Source organism: Crocodylus siamensis, chromosome 1 (assembly GCF_052110815.1).
Source record: "Crocodylus siamensis isolate JL-2025a chromosome 1, ASM5211081v1, whole genome shotgun sequence".
NCBI lineage: Eukaryota > Metazoa > Chordata > Crocodylia > Crocodylidae > Crocodylus > Crocodylus siamensis.
In genome coordinates, this window is record NC_143395.1 from 426,223,076 (window position 1) to 426,241,121 (window position 18,046).

General features: G+C 60.1%; 1 protein-coding gene across 3 annotated transcripts in view; it reads left to right on the forward strand.

Annotated features, from left to right (window-relative positions):
• Positions 1–17,453, forward strand: part of KIF3C (kinesin family member 3C) — a 29,463-nt gene extending 12,010 nt beyond the window's left edge. The window contains exons 2-8 of one of the 3 annotated variants that reach the window (XM_090031186.1): positions 4,530–4,631; positions 5,997–6,119; positions 6,638–6,756; positions 14,354–14,470; positions 15,710–15,827; positions 16,151–16,326; positions 16,923–17,453. In XM_090031186.1, coding sequence (XP_089887312.1) covers positions 4,530–4,631; positions 5,997–6,119; positions 6,638–6,756; positions 14,354–14,470; positions 15,710–15,827; positions 16,151–16,326; positions 16,923–17,016 — 849 coding nt within the window. In that variant the 3' untranslated portion in view covers positions 17,017–17,453. The remainder of the gene's footprint in view (positions 1–4,529; positions 4,632–5,996; positions 6,120–6,637; positions 6,757–14,353; positions 14,471–15,709; positions 15,828–16,150; positions 16,327–16,922) is intronic. The other 2 variants (XM_090031187.1, XM_090031188.1) reach the window with 2 other exon arrangements.
• The last annotated feature ends 593 nt before the right edge of the window (positions 17,454–18,046 follow it).

The window sequence follows — 18,046 nt, forward strand, 5'->3', positions numbered from 1 at the left end:
TAGACGGCAGCAGACGCACGCTCCGTCACGGAGGCACCGAGGGAGCAGGGGATGTGTGGTGAGATGGCGCTCACTGGGCCACAGCGATGCACAGCACGCACGCAGGGCTCCTGCAGAGCCATGCGCACACACACACACACAAAGTGTGTTTACACACACGCACAGATTATGCTTACATTCACACACACAGGGCTCCTACACAGGTGCATTCACATACACGCACCCATGTACACGCATAGTGCTTACACAGGGCCACACTGCTGCACATAAAGCACTCATGTTACTAGTGACACACACATGCAGCGCTCAGGCAGAACCACACTGATGCACTTGCACATAGATCATGTTCACACTGATACACACGCACGGAAAATGCTTGCACAGAGCTGCATGAATACCCACGCAGATGATGCTCACATATGGACATATGCACACATGCACACACAAATTCTGCTTACACTCACACATACACACATTGCTCACATAGAGTCACACTCTCATGTACACACACCTGTGCACACACAGTGTCTGTCTCCTTGCTGCTCCTCAGGGGCTCAGGGCAGAGGACCCCGCTCAGAAACGGGCCTTCCCTCGCCCAGCGGAGGTGCCTGGTCTGGGCGCACGCCCCGCGGGTATAACGAACCGTGCTAATTGCACTCCCCTTGGCTCCGGGGTGAGCGGGGAGAGGTGCCAGCGGGGGGCTGCAGTTGGGCAATGGGGAGGGAAGTGGGCAGACGTCTCCGGGGAGCAGGCGTGGGCAAGGTGATGCCCCCCAGGAGACACAGCGAGGGGCTGCGGAGGGGGCAGGGGCAGGGGGAACCTCCCCCTCAGACCCCCGTGCCTCCCAGCCTGTGCAAAGTGCCCTGGCCAGCGGCACTGCAGGGGGGTACGGCGGCAGCACGGGCAGGGGGTGCAAAGGGGGCAGAGTGCATGGGGGAGGGCTGTACGGGGGGGCGCAGGGGTGTCATTTGTCTGGCGGGGCTTGTCGGGTGCAGGGCGTCTCTCTGGACGCAGGGAGTCACTTCCCGTTCCCTGCTCCCGGGCTGCTCCGGTGCCGTCCTTCCCACCAGCCCCCCAGGAAAGCCCCCTCCCCAGACCATTCGGGGCCTGAGGAAGGAAGGACAAGCTTGGCCCTAGTGAGGTCCGAGCACCTCTTGCCTGTCCCTGCGACTCAGTTTCCCCACCCGCAAAGCAACCCCTGGCATCCGGCCTGGCCTTCCGCGGGGCGCCCGCTCAGCATGGAGAGCATGCCCCCCGGCCCCGCGGGACAGACAGGCCACGCGCCCCGTGGCCCCTGTCCGGCAGCTGCCCGGCACCCGGTTGTGCCCCCGGAGCTGAGCAGCTGCGCGGAAGGAAGCAGGATGAGAAGGCGGCTGGCCCCGGGCCAGCGCCTCCGGGCCGCGTCCCCCGCGGGCCTGCGGCCGACGCACAACGGGACATTGTTCCCCGGCCCCCCCGCGGGGAGCAGAGGCCTGGCCGGCGTGCCCGCCGGGGGAGAAGGAAGGGGCGCGTGGGAGCGCGCCACGGATCCCCCCACCCTGCGCCTGCCCTCCACGCCCACCGCCCCACAGCGCACAGCCGGGGCTGCCGGTGCGCACGGGGCTCGGGGTCAATGCCCCCAGGTCTGCTTCTGCGTCCCAGCCCCGATGGCCCTCGCGGCCCCCCCCGCACCGAGGGTCACACCGTGCTGTGCTGCCAGGGCACTGCCCTGCTGCCCTGCGCTGGCCTTGGGGATTGGGCAGCAAGGCCGGCGAGGCCCCCGCAAGCTCGCTGCAGCATTGTGCGCGCGCCCAGCTCAGCGATGCGCTCACAACGACCTGGGTCCGGTCATCGCCCTGCGCAGGCTTTGCACGGGGGCTTTGCCCTGCGGCCTGGCCCCATCTCTGCCTCTCTGCCCTTTCCCATGTGCGAGCTCACCTCCCCTCCCTACGGCTGCGTGGACGCAGTTCCTGTGTTCCACCCCAGAGCTGGCCGCATTTTGTGGACACGCAGCACAAAGCCAGGCTGCATCACAGGGCCCTCCCATGACCCCTCTGCCCCCTGCGGGCAGCGAGGGGTGGACTTGAGGGGGAAAGCAACAGATTGGGCTCTTAGGGACAGATCTGAAGGCAGGGGGTGATTAGCAAGCCGGGCTGGAGCAGGACCCCAGGGACAGCCCAGCCTGGCCCACGGCCAGAGCCAGTGACAGGAGCATGCCAGGAAAGCAGAGCCCTGCAGTCCTCTCCTGCTCGGGCTGCGCTTCTGCCAGCCAGGACGGAGGCTGCCAGCAGCTGGTGGGACTCAAAGAGGGTCCGTGCGCTGCCTGCGCACCTTTCCGTCATCCTGCTATCGGTATGCGACGCTGCCGGAGCAGGTGGGAGGCATTTCAGAGCCATTTGCCCCCAGCGCAAACCCTTCTGCAGGGCGCCGGGCAGTGGGCGTTCGTGCTGTGTGGCTTTTTCATCCCAGTAACAGCAAGCTATGCCTGGCCGATGATGGGCCAGGATAGCTGGGGCGTTTTCTGCGCCTGCGTTGGTTTTCCTGCAGGATTCTTGCCAGGTCTGGGATCTCGGCAGCTCTGCAACGCTACGATGCGTCAGGCCTCGTTAGCCCTGCAGCGGCGGTTTTCAACCTCCTCATACTCAAGGTCCCGCTCGTTAGACTCCAGCCCCTTTGGCAAACGCCAGCTCTTTGTTGTCCCTTGTTTTCTCACTGTGGACAAATCCCAGAGCGATTCTTCTGTTGCAAAGAAAGGAGAGAGCCCCGGGAGCTCCAGGGAGTTGGGGCGCTGGATTCCCCCTGGGTCTGATGAAATGGTGGTTTCATCAGTCCCAGCAGTCCCAGCGGGTGCCCGGCAAAGGGTCAAGGGGTACGCAGGACCTGCGAGGCCTCGGAGGGGGCAGGAGCTGTTGGGGCACCAGGCCCTGGCCCTATTCCACTACCCACATACAAGGCGGTGCCTCCGCTTCGCCTCGTCCCTGCCTCTGGCCACCGCTACCGTGTCCACAGGCTCCGTGCCCAGCAGCCTCTGCCTCTCATGCGGTGCTGGGATGAGGATGCCTGGTCCCTGCCCTCATCAGCTCTGAGCCTCTCTGCACTTCCCTCCTGCTCCCTGCCCCCCAGCTTGTGTCCATCCCACCCGCCCCATCCCCCACGGTGGTGCCGTGCCACCCGTGAGCTGCCGCGGCTGTGCTGTAACGCACCTAGTTACTCTTTCCCATTGGGCCCCTTTGTCACGGTGGTGTCCACGGGTCCCAAACCCTGTGGTCCTGGAAATGATTTTTGTGAGGCCCAGAGAGTCCCGGGCTCTGGTCACAGGATCCCAGGGCAGGAAGGGGCCACAAGGCGCATCGGGTCCAGCCCCTGCACCAAGACAGGCAGCTGCTCCTACCCCTGCTCCTAACCCAGCCCCGTCTAGCGCTTCTCCAGGCTCCTCTTGGGACCCGCCGGGAGGGAGACGCCAGCCCCACGTGGGGCAAGTTGTCGCTGCCTCGCTGCCCGCACACCCAGGGCCTTTCCCTCCGGATCTCGTCTACATCTCTTTTGTCCCCATTTGAACCCATTGCTTCATGTCCTTTAGATTCATAGATTTCCTCTGCCCCAACCCAGCGCCGACTTGCTCACTTTGGCTGTGGTCCTCAAGCCAGGGGCTGGTTTCGAAGCCCGCTTGGGACCGCGCTGCACACTGGGCCCAGCACCCAGGACTGCAGCAGACCTCGGTGGGGCCGGAGGATAGTAATGAGGCCCAAGTGCTCTGAGGCATTGAGGCTCTTGGTTCCCACGGGCATCCCAAAACCAAGGCCACTTCTGAGCACTTTGGGAGGGGCTTTCGACTGCACCCACGGGACTGTCACCTGGCAGAAGGACATGAACTTGTTGTCACTTAGGCACTTTTAAAACCATCCCAGGCCTTCACCTCTCCATGCCTCAGTTTCCCCTATGTGGACATTTGTGTGACAGAGACAGGGAGTGGGGCGGTGCTGGGAGGGCTCCTGAGGAGAGGTTGGTAGAGCGCTTTGCAGCTGGAAAGTGCTGGAGGAAGGTGATGCCTCATTCCAGGTCCCGGCTGACCGGTCCGTGCCGGGGAGCTGGCGCTGGGGGCCACCACTGCCCCTTCAGACAGTTGGCGTGGTCCGAGCCGTGGATCCGGTCAGTGCCTGCTGCACCGTGCCCATCGCGGTCACAGCAGCGACTCCAGTGAATGTCAGCGTGCCCCAACTGGCATTCGCCTGCCCTGGGTGCTGCTTGTCATGGTACCGTGATAGCAATACGGCTCAGCGTGGGCTGCTTAGGGCATGGGGGAAATACCTGGGGCTTGGCCCTTGCTGTCGTGCCCAAGCCAGCTGGCCTAGTCTGGGGATGTCTGCAGGAGCTGCAAGCAGACAGACCCAGACTGTGATTGCTCCCTGGCACCTGGACAGCGGGGCAGGTCAGGCTGGCGTACCTGCCGAGGTCTTCCCCACTGCTTGCTCTGAGAGCCGGCCTGGCTCCTTCCCCATGCGCACGCATCTGGGAGGCGGTCTGACTCCCCCAGCACCTTTCTTCCCCAGGCGATGGAGAGCAAGCTGCTCATCGGAGGGAGGAACATCATGGACCACACCAACGAGCAGCAGAAGATGCTGGAGCTGAAGAGGCAGGAGATAGCAGAGCAGGTAAAGGCTCAACCTAATGGGTGACTTGAGTGGTCAGGGTCCCCAAAGACTGATGCCGACCTTGTCCTGGGTGTCAGCAACTGTCAATCCAGTAGGCCGGAGCCAGCTCTGGATGGACAGATAGACAGACATTGCATGTTTATATCATGTTTCACAGACAGACCAGACAAATACCGTATGTTTATATGATGTTTCACAGAGAGACATTGCGTGTTTATCTGATGTACCAGACAGACATCGCGTGCTTATAGGATGCTTTGTAGACGGACCAGACAGACATCACATGTTTATAGTGTGTTCTGTAGACAGACCAGGCAGACAGACAGACGTCGCATGTTTATAGGGTGTTTTGTAGACAGATCAGACAGACATTAAAACCTAGAAACTATGAAACTATGACATGGCATGTTTATTGGATGTTTTGCAGACAGACCAGACAGACATTGCATGTCTATAAGATGTTTTGCAGACAGACCAGACAGACATCGCATGTTTATAGGATGTTTTGCAGACACACCAGACAGACATTGCATGTCTATACGATGTTTTGCAGACAGACCAGACAGACATCGCATGTGTATAGGATGTTTTGTGGACAGACCAGACAGACATTGCATGTCTATAAGATGTTTTGCAGACAGACCAGACAGACATCGCATGTGTATAGGATGTTTTGTGGACAGACCAGACAGACATTGCATATTTATAGGATGTGTCGCAGATGCTTGGTGTCTTTGACAACAGACGCAGCTCTGAATCTCTGAGTGATATATTTAGGTAGCCCGTTAGAAAAGGAGTTGCCAAACTCACTCTGACTCCTCTTGGACTTTGCCCCGATCCTGCAGTGATGGGCGCGCTGCAAAGCCCCCGTGACAAGACAAGGTGGGCTTCAGCGCAGAGGAGGGACCCATGTCCTGTTGGAGCACAGCCCCGTCCATGTTGCCCCAGGACGTTCTTGCAGGGATGGGCAGACTGGACACCCCTACAGGGATGGTGTCGCCATATGAGGGATGTGATTCTAGTTAATCCCAGCGTAGCAAGGCTGCTGGGGGTTCCTGGGGCTGCAGGCACCACAGCCAGACAAGCCAAGTCTCTGACACTAAGGGGCTGCCGGCTGTGGCAGTGGTTGCTGCATTTGGGACATTGCCCCCCAAAAGAAGGCCAGTAGTGCACATCAGATGACAGCTCTCATTCACTGCAGACCTGGGCCCAAGTCAAACCAGCCATGGAGAAACACGGGCTCCACATCCGATTTCCCCAGGGGTGAGAGAGACAACCCCATGGCTGTTTAGTCCTCCATTGCCGGGGCTGCCTTGCTCCGGTGCCTCCTGGCTTAGCCGCGCTTTGGGTTTTTCCTTGCTGCAGAAGCGCCGGGAGCGGGAGATGCAGCAGGAGATGCTGCTGCGGGACGAGGAGACCATGGAGCTGCGGGAGACCTACACGTCCCTGCAGCAGGAAGTGGAGATCAAAACCAAAAAGCTGAAGAAGGTGAAGGGCGTGTGGGGGGGTATCAATGGCATTTCCAGGTGCAGCTGCGAAGTGGGTGGGAAGGCTGCGTGGGCGAGGGGCCGTCGTGCTTCCTGCCAGCTAAGCATGTGCAGGATGTGTCGCAGCTCTTACTGCGTCCCGGCTGCCATAGGGCCAGGACATCGGCGCGCCGTTGTGGCACGATGCCTCCAGAGTGCACGGCGCTGGGCTCAAGCTGTTGTGTCCAGGGGCGCCTCCGCGGCCTGTTCAGGTCACCCGGTGCAGGAGCTGGCCGTGCTCGCGCTGCAGCTGGTGTGGATCCACACGACGCTGACCAGGGCTGTCCCCCAGGTTTCGGCAGAGGCGCAGCCCTGCTCGATGCAGCCCTCTGGCCCCTGGAAAGAGAGGCTGGGCAAGCTTGTCCTTGCTGCCACTGAGGCACAGCAGGCTCCGGTGTGGCAGGGAGGGGACCCCGGGCCACGTCCCCGCAGCAGCCTTCACGGCCAGACATTAACAGTGTCTTGCTCTTGGTGTCCCAGCTGTACGCCAAGCTGCAGGCCGTGAAGGCGGAGATCCAGGACCAGCACGACGAGTACATCCGAGTGCGGCAGGACCTGGAGGAGGCCCAAAACGAGCAGACCCGGGAACTGAAGCTCAAGTAGGTGCCTCTTCCCCCTTCTGGGAGATACAGCTCCATCCTTCAGCCCAGCGGCACTCGGCCTCTTGGCCCCATGGGCCACAGGAGTGGCGCAGGGCTGGTCTGGAGGCCGGATGGGATCGCCCCTGAGTGCTGGGATCAGGCCCAGGGCCCTGTGCCACCTCCATCCAGTCCCGCGCGCCAGGATCAGGTTCCCAGGCCTCGTGGCACCCCCGCCTGGCTCCATACGCCAGGGCCGGGGCCGCCCTGTGCACCCAAGCCAGCACACAGGACTATGGGCTGTGGCCCTCCCTACAGTTTGACGTGGAGACTGGGTCTGGCCCATGGGCGAGAGGTTGAACACCCCTGCTCTGGTCCGGGGGTTCTCAACCTTTTCCAGATTCACGGTCCCCCTCATTAGTCTTCAGGCCCTCTTGGAAAATGCCAGCTCTCAGGTAGCACTGGTGCCTCGAGCAGTTATACTAGAGCAATTCTTCTGCTGCAGAGAGCTCGGAAAGATGCATGCAGGCGAAACAGTCGTAATGCTACAGATCCCTATTTGAAATCTCTGGGTTGACTTGTGAATGGTGTAGGTGTTTCTGTGTCTAACAGTGCTGCTATTGCACAGTGCCCTGTGGCGCCCTTGGAAGGATCTCACAGCACCCCAGGGCGTCGTGGCATCCTGGCAGAGGAGCCCTGCTCCAGTCAGTAGGAAGCTGGGTGATAGGGTCACGTCCTGCTGAAACACTTCCTCTTCCATTGTAGCTAGGAGGGATGTTTAACCATCATTGCTAAATGCTTTAAAAGTGGCAGCAACAGGTCATTTGCACCTAGGAGTATTAAAAGAATTAGCCAAGGAACTCTCTGGACCATAAATGTTCATTTTTACCCATGCTGCCATTCAGAGGGGCCTGGCAGGAAGCTAATGTTTTTTCACATTTAAAAAGAGCAAATGCCATACTTTTTTTTTTGCATACAGCATGCACCTTTCCCCCAAAAAACAGCTGCTGGAAATTGGATTCTATGCAAGAAAGACAGCAAGAGCAATTTCTGCTGCCTACCAGGCAAAAGCAAATGTAAGAACTGCACACGGTTCACAGGAAGCAGAGCAAATAAGCAGCTCAACTCCCTGCTTCTGCTACGCAGTTACTTACTACGGGGAAAGTTGTTTTTGTCCTTTCAACAGCAAGATGCAGGTCTTATTCCAGGGCATGTTGTATGCAAGGAAATACAGTAATATGGTTTGATTGAATAACCACATTTGCTGAGATCACAGGTTTGGCTGATGAAGGTAATCGTGTTACTGTAATAGATTTAGGTTTCTGTAAGGCATCTGATACAGACCTACGTGATTGTCTGAGAAGTAAAGTTAGCACCCTAAAAAAGCAGCATAGCTCATCTTAAACAGACTAAACATTGGATTGGAAGCAAAGGTAAATGGGGATTTGTCTCCAAGGGGGTGTTTTTGACCGGGGTTTCAGCGCAGTCTCACCAGGAATGCCCTTGTCCCAAAGCTATCTAGTGTCTCTACCAGTGATGTGGAAAAAATAGAAAATCATTACTGGTAAAACTTTCAATTGAAAGTTGAAAAATAGCTGTGGGGACCAATTAGTTCTGCAGACTGACCTGGATGATTTGGTAAGACAGGCCCACGCGAACAACGCATGTTTGAACAGAGACCATCGCACGGACGTGCCTGGCAGGTAGGTCACATCCATCTGCTAGGAAACTGCATCCCAGCAGGCAGTGACACTGAAAAAGGCTCGGGGGTCGTGGCAGGTACCTAATGAGCACGGGCTTTCAGAGCGAGGCTGAAGCCAGCTAGAGCCAGGCAGACGTCCTCAGCTGAAGCTTTGTTCGCTGAAAAATTGCAGATTCATTTGGACTGAAACAGGCATTTCTGCCAATTCCAGGCAACTGTTTTGGTTTTAAAAAATCAATCAACCTCCTAAAAAAAAGGTTGAGCCTGTCTCTCCTGGCATTTTCCGAACGCACTGTTTTTATTAGAGACGGTGTCTCGTTCCAGGCATCGCTTTTATTTCCATTGATGGTGGAAGTGAAGAGATGCTTAAAAGCTCAACTCAAATCCAAAGCTTTTTGACTTCTCAATCAGTTGAAAAAGTCTTGAAAAGTTCCCCTTTTGGGTTTCATAGTTGGTCGGGTCAGAAGGGACCTGAGCAGATCATCGAGTCCGACCCCCTGCCATGGCAGGAAAGAGTACTGGGGTCAAACGACCCCAGCAAGGTGATTGTCAAGTCTTGTCTTAAACACCCCCAGGGCAGGGGCCAGCACCACTTCTCTTGGAAGCTGGTTCCAGACCCTAGCCGCCCTGACCGGGAAGTAGCGCCTCCTGATATCTAGCCTAAACCTGCCCTCTGCCAGCTTGTGACCGCTATTCCTGGTCACTCCTGGCGGTGCTTGGGGGAACAGGGACTCCCCCAGTGCCTGCTGGTCCCCCCCTGACTAGTTTGTAACAGGCCACAAGATCCCCCCTCAGCCTTCTCTTGTGGAGGCTGAACGGGTTCAGGTCCCGTAACCTCTCCTCATAGGGCCTGCCCTGCTGCCCCCGACCATGCGAGTGGCCTCCTCTGGACCCTCTCCATGCTGTCCACATCCCTCCTGCAGTGCGGCGCCCAGCACTGGACGCAGTCCTCCAGCTGCGGCCTGACCAGTGCCGCACAGAGGGGGAGGATCACCTCTTTGGACCTGCTTGAGATGCATCTGTGGATGCAGGACAAGGTGCAGTTGGGCTTCCTGACCACGTCCCCACACTGCCGGCCCATGTTCATCTTGGAGTCAATGATGACCCCCAGATCCCTTTCCGCCTCCGTGCTGACAAGAGGGGAGTTCCCCAACCTGTAGGTATGGTGCCGGTTGTTCCTCCCCAGGTGCATCACCTTGCACTTGTCGGTGTTGAAACCCATCCTATTCTCGTCCGCCCTCCCTTGTAGCCTGTCTAGGTCTGATTGTAGCCTGTTGCATCCTTCCAGTGTGCCCACGTCCCCCCACATCTTAGTGTCATCAGCAAATTTGAACAGGGTGCTTTGTACCCCCTCGTCCAAGTCACTGATGAAGATGTTGAACAGTGCGGGCCCGAGGACCGAGCCCTGGGGAACCCCACTGTCCACGTCTCTCCAGGTTGAAAAGGACCCGTCCACCACCACCCTCTGGGTGCGGCCCTCCAGCCCGTTGGCGACACATCTGACTGTGCGGGTGTCGACACCACAGCCCCCAGTTTCTTAATGAGAACAGGGTGGGAGACAGTGTCGAAGGCCTCCCAAAAGTCCAGGAAGACGATGTCCACTGCTACCCCTGTGTCTAAGGATTTGGGGACCTGGTCGTAGAAGGCCACCAGGTTGGTCTGACAGGACCTGCCTCGAATGAGATTGTATTGGTTGCCCCTAAGGATAATTGCCCCCCGGCCCCTCACGGACAAGTGCCAGGATAACTCTCTCAAAAACCTTGCTCAGGATCAAGGTATGACTAACTGGCCTATAGTTCCCCAGGTCCTCCTTCCTCCTCTTTTTGAAGATGGGGACCACGTTGGCCTCGTCCAGTCCTCTGGCCCCACACCAGAGCCCCACGAGTGCTCGTACAGCCGTGCTGGGGGTCCCGCAACGACCGCAGCCGATTCCCTCAGCGCTCGGGGGTGGAGATCGTCCAGACCCGCTGATTTGAACACGTCCAGCCCCTCCAGATGCTCCCCGACTAGATCCGCCCTGACCCTGGGCCCAGGTGTGCCTCCCCGGGGCCTGAGGGGGCCGGTGGGGGCTGATCCGGTCCCTGCTCAGGAAAATGGAGGCAAAGAAGTCATTAAATATGTTGGCTTTGTCGTCTGGTGTGACGACCAGATTTCCTAGCGTGTCCTGCAGGGGCCCCACGTTACCCGGTACCTTCTTTTTACCTGCTATGTATTTAAAAAAGGACTTCTTGTTGTCCTTGATCTGGGTCGCGAGTCCCAGTCCCATCTCCGCCTTGGCCTCCCTGCCCCCCCCTGCAGCCCCGAGCACCCGCAGTGTAGTCCTCCCTGGGGACGGCCCCTCCCTGCCATCGGGTGTGCGCCCCCCTTTTAGCCAGGAGACGTTCCCGGATGCTTTTGGTGAGCCCTGGGGGCTTTTGCGTCCTCCTGCTCCCTTTGATCCGTGTTTGGATTACCTCCCTTTGGGCTTGGAGGATTGTTTCCTTGAGGAGCGACCACTCTCCTATGACCCCAGCTGACTTCCTGCCCTTTGGGCGGGGCGCTGGACTCGATCTCCCGAGGTCCCTTCCAGCCCTGATGTCTATGAAATCCTTGGACACCCGGCTCCCCTCCCCTCCGGGACCTCAGCGCCTCCCCGACTGTCCTCCTTAGCTCGTTGCAGTCGCCCTCCTGAAGTCCAGGGCTGCTGCCTCGCTGCTGGCCTCTGCCACCCTGCGCTGGACGGTGACTCCCAGCAGGCGATGATCGCTGTCGCCCAGGGGGTCGAGCCCCCGCAGCCCCCGCACCCGGTCATCACCCGTGGCCAGCACCAGGCCCAAGGCGTCTCCCCGGTGGGGCTGGGCACCCCCTGGGTTAGGTGGAGGTCCTGCATTCGGGCTAGGGACCGACGTGAGCGGTCAGACCTGGCTGTGTGCTCCTCCCAGCAGATGTCTGGGAAGTGCAGGTCCCCCACGATGACCACGTCCTTGGACCTAACGACCTCCGGGAGCTGACTGAAGCATTCCTGGTCGAGCTCTTCCCCGTGGTCGGGGGGTCTGTAGTCGACCCCACCGTTAAGTCCCTTTCCCCTCGACTGCCTTGTATCCTAACCCAAAGCACTTCAGGGTGCCCTCCCCTGGCTCCTTGCTAATTGACGAGGATGTGTATTCCTCCTTAATGCAGAGCGCCATGCCCCCACCCCTCTTTCCTATCCTGTCCCTCCTGTACAGCCTCTAGCCCTTGACATTCACCGCCCAGTCATGCGTTTCATCCCACCTCGTCTCAGTGAGCCCCGCTGTGTCCGGGCTGGTGTCAGCCGGCAGGAGGGGGAGCTCCTCCTGCTTGTTGCCCATGCGACGAGCGTTTGTGTGGCGGCATTTGGGGCCCCCTGAGGATGTGTGCGCTGGCCCCCTAGTCCCAGCATCGCCCTGGCCCCTGGCGCTTACCGGGGTATATGCCGCTCGTCGGTCTCGGCCGGGCTGCACTCGTGGGGGCTGCTTGGTCTAGCGGTCCAAGGCGTCCTCCGCCCTCGCCTTCCCCTTCCCCGACGAGCCTAGTTGACCGCCCGCCGGGGGAGATCCGCCAGCCAGAAGAAAACGCGCTTACCCCTGGGGGGAAGGTGGAGCCGTCCCACCCGAGCGTGTCTCCCGTCGTGATGTGCGCGCCGCGGTCGGGGAAGCCGGAGCCCGCCTCGAGACACGGTTCCCGAAGCCGCCAGTCGGTCTCTGCGATGCCCTGTCGCGTGCCGTCTTCCGCGTCCGCTCGCTGGTAGGACGGAAGAGAAAACCACCAGCGCCCCCGTCTCCCTCAGCACGCCCCGGAGCGGGGCAGGCCGCCATCCGGCGATCAGGGCCCCTCCTGGCCGCATCGTTGGCACCCACGTGGACCAGGACCATGGGGTAGTAATCGGTGGCTGGATCGCGGCCTGGATCATCCCCGTCACGTCCTGACTCTTTGCTCCGGGCCGGCTGTAGACCTCGCGCGCCGAGGGGTCCCGGCGACAGATGGGGCCTCCGTACCGCTCAAGACGGAGTCGCCTACGACGATCACGCGACGCTTTCTCCTCCGGGACGGCTTGTCGCCTTCGGCCCGTTCGGAGCGAGGAGAGCGTGGAGCTGCCTCCTCTCCCTCCTCCTCCTCCTCCGGTGTCGCCAGGGCCTCGCACTGTGCTCCCGCCGGACCGGAGGCGCTGGTGCTGCCGTGTCACGGGCAGCCCTGGCCCTGGCGGAGACCGTCTGCCACTCTGCAGTGGGGGCACCTCCCGGGGTGCTTCTCCCTTGGGTGCGTGACCCTGCAGGGAAAGGAAATAGCCGTCGATTTCTTCCTCTGCCTCCCTGATCCCCCTCCGCCTGCTGACCTCCTCCTGGAGCTCCCTCGCCCGCACCTCCAGGGCCCTAAGGCGGGTGCCTGCAGGACAGGGATGGGGGTCCCCAATTCCTGCCCCCCCGGGCCTTGCTGGGCAACCCCCGCAGGCCAGAGGGTGGGGGGACACCAGCCCCCCCATGGGCTCTGTCTGGGTGGAGGCCTCAGACAAGCCCCGGGAAGGCTGCGCCCCCGCTGCTGTTGTGTCCGCCTCCACCCTGGGTCTGGTAAGGGGGCACGCGTGCGTGCGGGACACACGTGTGCCTGGATCCCTCCTCTCCCCACTGCTCCTGGCTCCCAGGTTGCCCGAAACAGGCCTCATTCCTGGTTTTGGTGCATGGCGAGCCGGGCGAGCACGCTGCTTGGGCGGATGATTCCCAGTGGGATCGGGGAGCGGGTCCAACGTTGGTGTGCAGCACTGGTGACCTGTAGCCTATTTTTGGTGTCTGCATCTCAAAAGGATGTTGACCACATGAAAGGGGAATGAGCCGCGAGAACGGTCTGCGGTGTGGAAGCTTCTGCGACACTCAGATGGCGTCACTTGTATCGGCGTCCCCACGCTGGAAAATGGCAGCGGGGGCACTTTAACTAAAGCTCGTTACACACCCCCACCGCCGGTTTCCAACGTGGAGATGCTGATACACATGACACCCCAGGCGCTTTAAGTCCCTAATTAAAGTGCCCCCTGCCCTCCAGAGCACATCTATAAATGCCCTTGAGCAGCTTAATCCATGTGGTTTATCCAAGAGCAGCTCAGAGCAGACACAGCCACCGTAGAGAAGGAGGCTGAAGGGCAGCTCCAGGGGTCACATCTGGTCCGGGCCCTGGCCTGAGGCAGGATCAGCCCTGCCCAAACCATCCTCTACGGTCCAGAAACGAAACTCTTCGCAAGACTGCTGTAAACTGAGAGACAACACCCGACATCACACCCTAACCTGCCACAGCAAAAGCAGGGGGACCACAGCAGCCAATGTCCTGCTTGTATAAAATGTTGTTAACATACACCCGAGAGACCCCAGGGAGAGGCTGTGCCCCCACTACAGAGGAAGGCAAATCCCCCAGTCCGTACCAGTCTGACCAGGGTGGGGGAAATTCCTTCTTGATCCCCAGTACAGCGTCGGTCTGACCAATGGTCAGAAGCTGGAGCTAGAAAAACTCAAGCTAGAAATCAAAGTCAGGTGTTTCCAGCAAGTCGTGAGCTGCTCGCCAAGGAGCCGGGAGGGCTCTCTATCCCTTGGAGTCGTGCAGCGAAGACAGACTCTCTCTCTGACGCGTGCGCGGTAGTTCAGGCATCCTGGGCCTGCTGGAGGACCTTGTGCACGGCAGAAGACTAGCGGCGTTGTGCCAGCTTCATTTAGCCGGCACAGGGGAGAGCAGACGGGGTTGCAGCCCAAGCGTTAGCAGCTGCTAGCAACCAGAGCGAGCCCCAGTTTGCACTCGGTTTCTGGCACACGGTCCATCCTCCTCCCCGCCCTCTTCTTCATCTCGGCCTTTTCCCTATTCCCGTTATATTCTTCCATGTTTTTCCTGCCCACTCCACTGTCCTCTGGCTGCTGTCACTCCCTCCCTTTCTCCCAGGTACTTGATCATCGAGAACTTCATCCCCCCCGAGGAGAAGAACAAGATCATGAACCGCCTGTACTTCGACTGCGAGGAGGACCAGTGGAAGTTCCAGCCGCTCGTGCCTGCCGGCGGGTACGCACACCGCTCGGGGACGGCCGTCTCGCTCCTGGGGTGGACAGGGAAGTAGCCTGCCCCTTGGGAAAGGCTGGCACGAGGCCCAGCCTTCCAGGAGCAAGGGGGAAGCAGGTGCCAAATCGTGACTCTCGGGGTCACGGCTCAGGCCCTGGCTTGTTGGCTCTCAGTAACTTCGTGATTCGGGCCTAAAGGGACAAGGTGAAGGGTGGGGAAAGGAACCGGCATCACAGGGACCAAAGCTATGAAAGTCGGTGATGTGCCCAAGGTCGCACAAGGGAGTTGGTGGCAGCAGTGGGATCACCCCTTAGGCCTGAGAACCGGTGCTGACGCCTCCCTTCCACCTCCTGTCTGGGCTCCTTCCTCCTCTTCCTCAGGCAGAGCTAAGCCCCTCTCCAGCAATCCCCCCCACCCCCAGCATTCAGATGCTCAAGTTTGGCCGTTGTGTTTCTTCACTCCTTTGCCCCCAGCACGCCTTCAGGTCCTGAGGGTCAGCCCCTTACAAAGGCAGCTAAGCAGCTGTCAGGCTCTTCGTGTAGCCAGGAGCTTTTGTGCCAACCACCCCCTTTTCCTGCCCAGACTTTATAATCCCCGGGCGCTCTCTGGACCACAGAGACGTGCTGCATGGGCCGCTCGGTCTGGAGATACCGGGCACAGGCTGACCCTGATTTGCTGCAGCAGAGAGTGCACCATCCGGGCCTTCGAGACTAATCCCAGCTTCGAAAGGGCTGGAAGTCCAGTTCCCTTTGGAAGCGTGTCTACTTCCCCTCCAAATCTCTCTTCCCTCCATGCCATTAGCCTCCCAGGGTAACACACAGCCTTCCTTCGTCCCATCCAGGGGTCGGTAGGCGAGCTCCTCCACCTGTGAGCCTATCCCACAGACCGGCATGTTTGTTTCAGTGCTGAGCTATTGCTCGGACTGATTCAGTTCTAATTATCCCCCTCTGCCATTAGCCGCAGCCCTTCGAAACCTGGCAGACGGCCCATCTCCAGCCAGGGGTTGACACCCACTGCGCGTGCAGACATGCACATGTTCAGGGCAGTCTATGAATGGGGGCCAAACCCCGGAGGTCCCAGACATCCCACTAAGAAGAATGACTCTGCCAGGAGCTTAGCAAACCCTGGGCATGAGACAGGGAGGACAGGACAGCATCCCCATAGAGGGGCCCCAGGGAGGCCTGTTCCAGTTTTGTCTCTCTTTATTCTTTCTCCCTAAAAAATGTTTGCTTATTAAAAAAGTTTCCTCAGCAGTAGCAGCCAGATGAAGAAGAGGCCAACCTCTGCCGTGGGCTACAAGAGACCCATCAGCCAGTATGCACGGGTGGCCATGGCGATGGGATCCCACCCTAGGTACCGGGTGAGTGAGGGGAGGTGGAGGAGGGTGGGCGCTGGGTGGGCACCCCCAATCCTAACCGCTGCCGCCCACGTTCACTACCGGAGGTATCATGCTTGCTCCAACCCCACCTTACCCTGACCCGGGCAGCCCTTGCGCTGCGTGGTACACCGCACCTTTCCGGACACCAAGCAGACCCCGGGCCGGCGCTGTGGGCACCCGCCCCTGCAGCTCCCGGGGCTGGCAGAGCAGAAAGTCTGCTGACACCCAGCTCTGTACGAGCCCTTGCCAAGTGCCTGCGCAGTGAACCCCCGCCTGGGTTTTGTTTCCGTCCCGCTGCGCTGCAGGCCGAGAACATCCTGTTTCTGGAGCTGGACCTGTCTCCGCCGGCCGTGTTCGAGTTCGAGCGGACCAGGGACCCCGGCGAGCAGGACCCGCGGGCGCTGCACCTCGAGAGGCTGATGCACCTGGACAGCCTCCTGGAGCGGCCGGCGGCCTCCCGCGTCAGGAAGTCCAGGTCTTGGTGAGCGCTTGCTGGGTTGCAACCGCCCTGACTCTGACGCCGGCCGGGCCCGCGATGGGGCAGATACGCTGGGAGGGGCAGGGACCTTGGGACAGGGCGGGAGCAACCGCAACGCCCCCACCCCCCCGGGACTTCACCAAGTTCCTGTCAGCAAATGACGGCCCAGGAAAATGTGGGCTGTGCCTTCCAAAATGCATTTCAGCACTAAATCCTGCTTGCAACTGCTGCTCAACCAGTGACAGCAGCAGGAGGCTGAGTCTCCTGTCTCCAAGCCCTCCATGACCGGCACCAGGAAAATGCAGCTGCCTCTGGGGTGGAGCGAGGTAGCGCGGTACACAGAAGGCAAGACCTTGCACTCGGTGTACTCATACTGGGTGTGAAGGGCAGAGCAGGCTGAGCATTTCATGCCTCTTCCTGAGACATGCATACGCCTGTGTCTGCCCTGGATTTCCTTTGATGCTGCCTGGGAAGGAAACCGGCTGGACGCGCCACGCGTGAGTGGAAATGGCTGGGAGGAAGGACAGGAGGAGGGGCGGCGGGAGAACACGGGACATGTCTAGGAAACCAGCTTCTCACCCACGCTCGCCTCTCCGCAGGTGCCAGACGCCCCGGTCGCTGCCGTCTTCAACAACGCACGTTTCCCTGGCCGCCAGCTCCCCGCGCCCCGCCACGACGCCGGCTCACGAGTGACATCCTGCAGCCCCCGCTCCCCTCCCTCCTTCACGGAGCAAGGACTCTGCCGCCCGCGCTGGCTGCTGCTGGGAGCGCTGGGCCCGGGGAGGGCCCCCCGCAGCTGGCAGCCTCCCCGTCTGGTCCCGTCTCGTCTCTGTCTTCAGCTACTTCGTGTGCGTGTGTGAGACGCTTGGAGCCGGGTCCCCCTGTCTGGACCGGTCACTTTATTTATTTAATGTATTTATTTATGGAGTGGTTTTGCGACGCAGCGTCAGGAGGCGCGTTCATCCTGGCGAACACCCCAGGCTGGCCGTAGGCACCGTGCAGACCGCCCCGGGGCTGCTGGCGTCCAGCCCCGCTGACGCTGAGCGAGCGGCTGTGAGGTGCCGGAGCTTTTCCGAGGGAGGCGAAGCTGCATTTCCTTGGTACCACCGATGGGCTGCCCATCCTTGATGTCCAGTTATCCTCCCCCAAGGAGGGAAGGCAGGAGAGAAGCAAGGCCCCCCACGCTGATGGCCTTGCTGCAAGAGGAGACCGCCCAGAGCTCTCCGCGCGCTCGGTGCTGGGGGGTGCTCTCTGCTTTGTCGGGTCCTGTGGAGTTCGCCACCAGGCTTGTGCAAAGGGAGGTGACGGCTGTTGCACCAGTGGTTTCAGATTTCCCGGCAGTCGGACCTTGCACGGGCTTGCCACAGACAAAGAGGAGCCTTCCGGGCTGTATTGACAGCAGTGCAGCAGTGACACCCCCCGGCGTCACCGTGGCGGTCAGCGTCGTGACGCGCACAGCGGTCGCAGAGGACGTTGAACTGAGAGGGTGAGATGAGACTTTCCCATGATGTAGGGATGCTGTGATGGCTAGAGCAGCCTGGTTGGCCCATCTAACACTCAACGTGGTTTGCGGTCCCTGGTCTGGTGGGCAGAGCACCCCTTGCACCCAAGGGAGACCTCCATCCTTTTCTCCCCAAAGAAGCACACAGAGTCTGGGGAGTTACATTATCTTGTCGGAGCAGCAACTCACAGGGCAAACCGGAAATGAAAATGCCCACGGGTC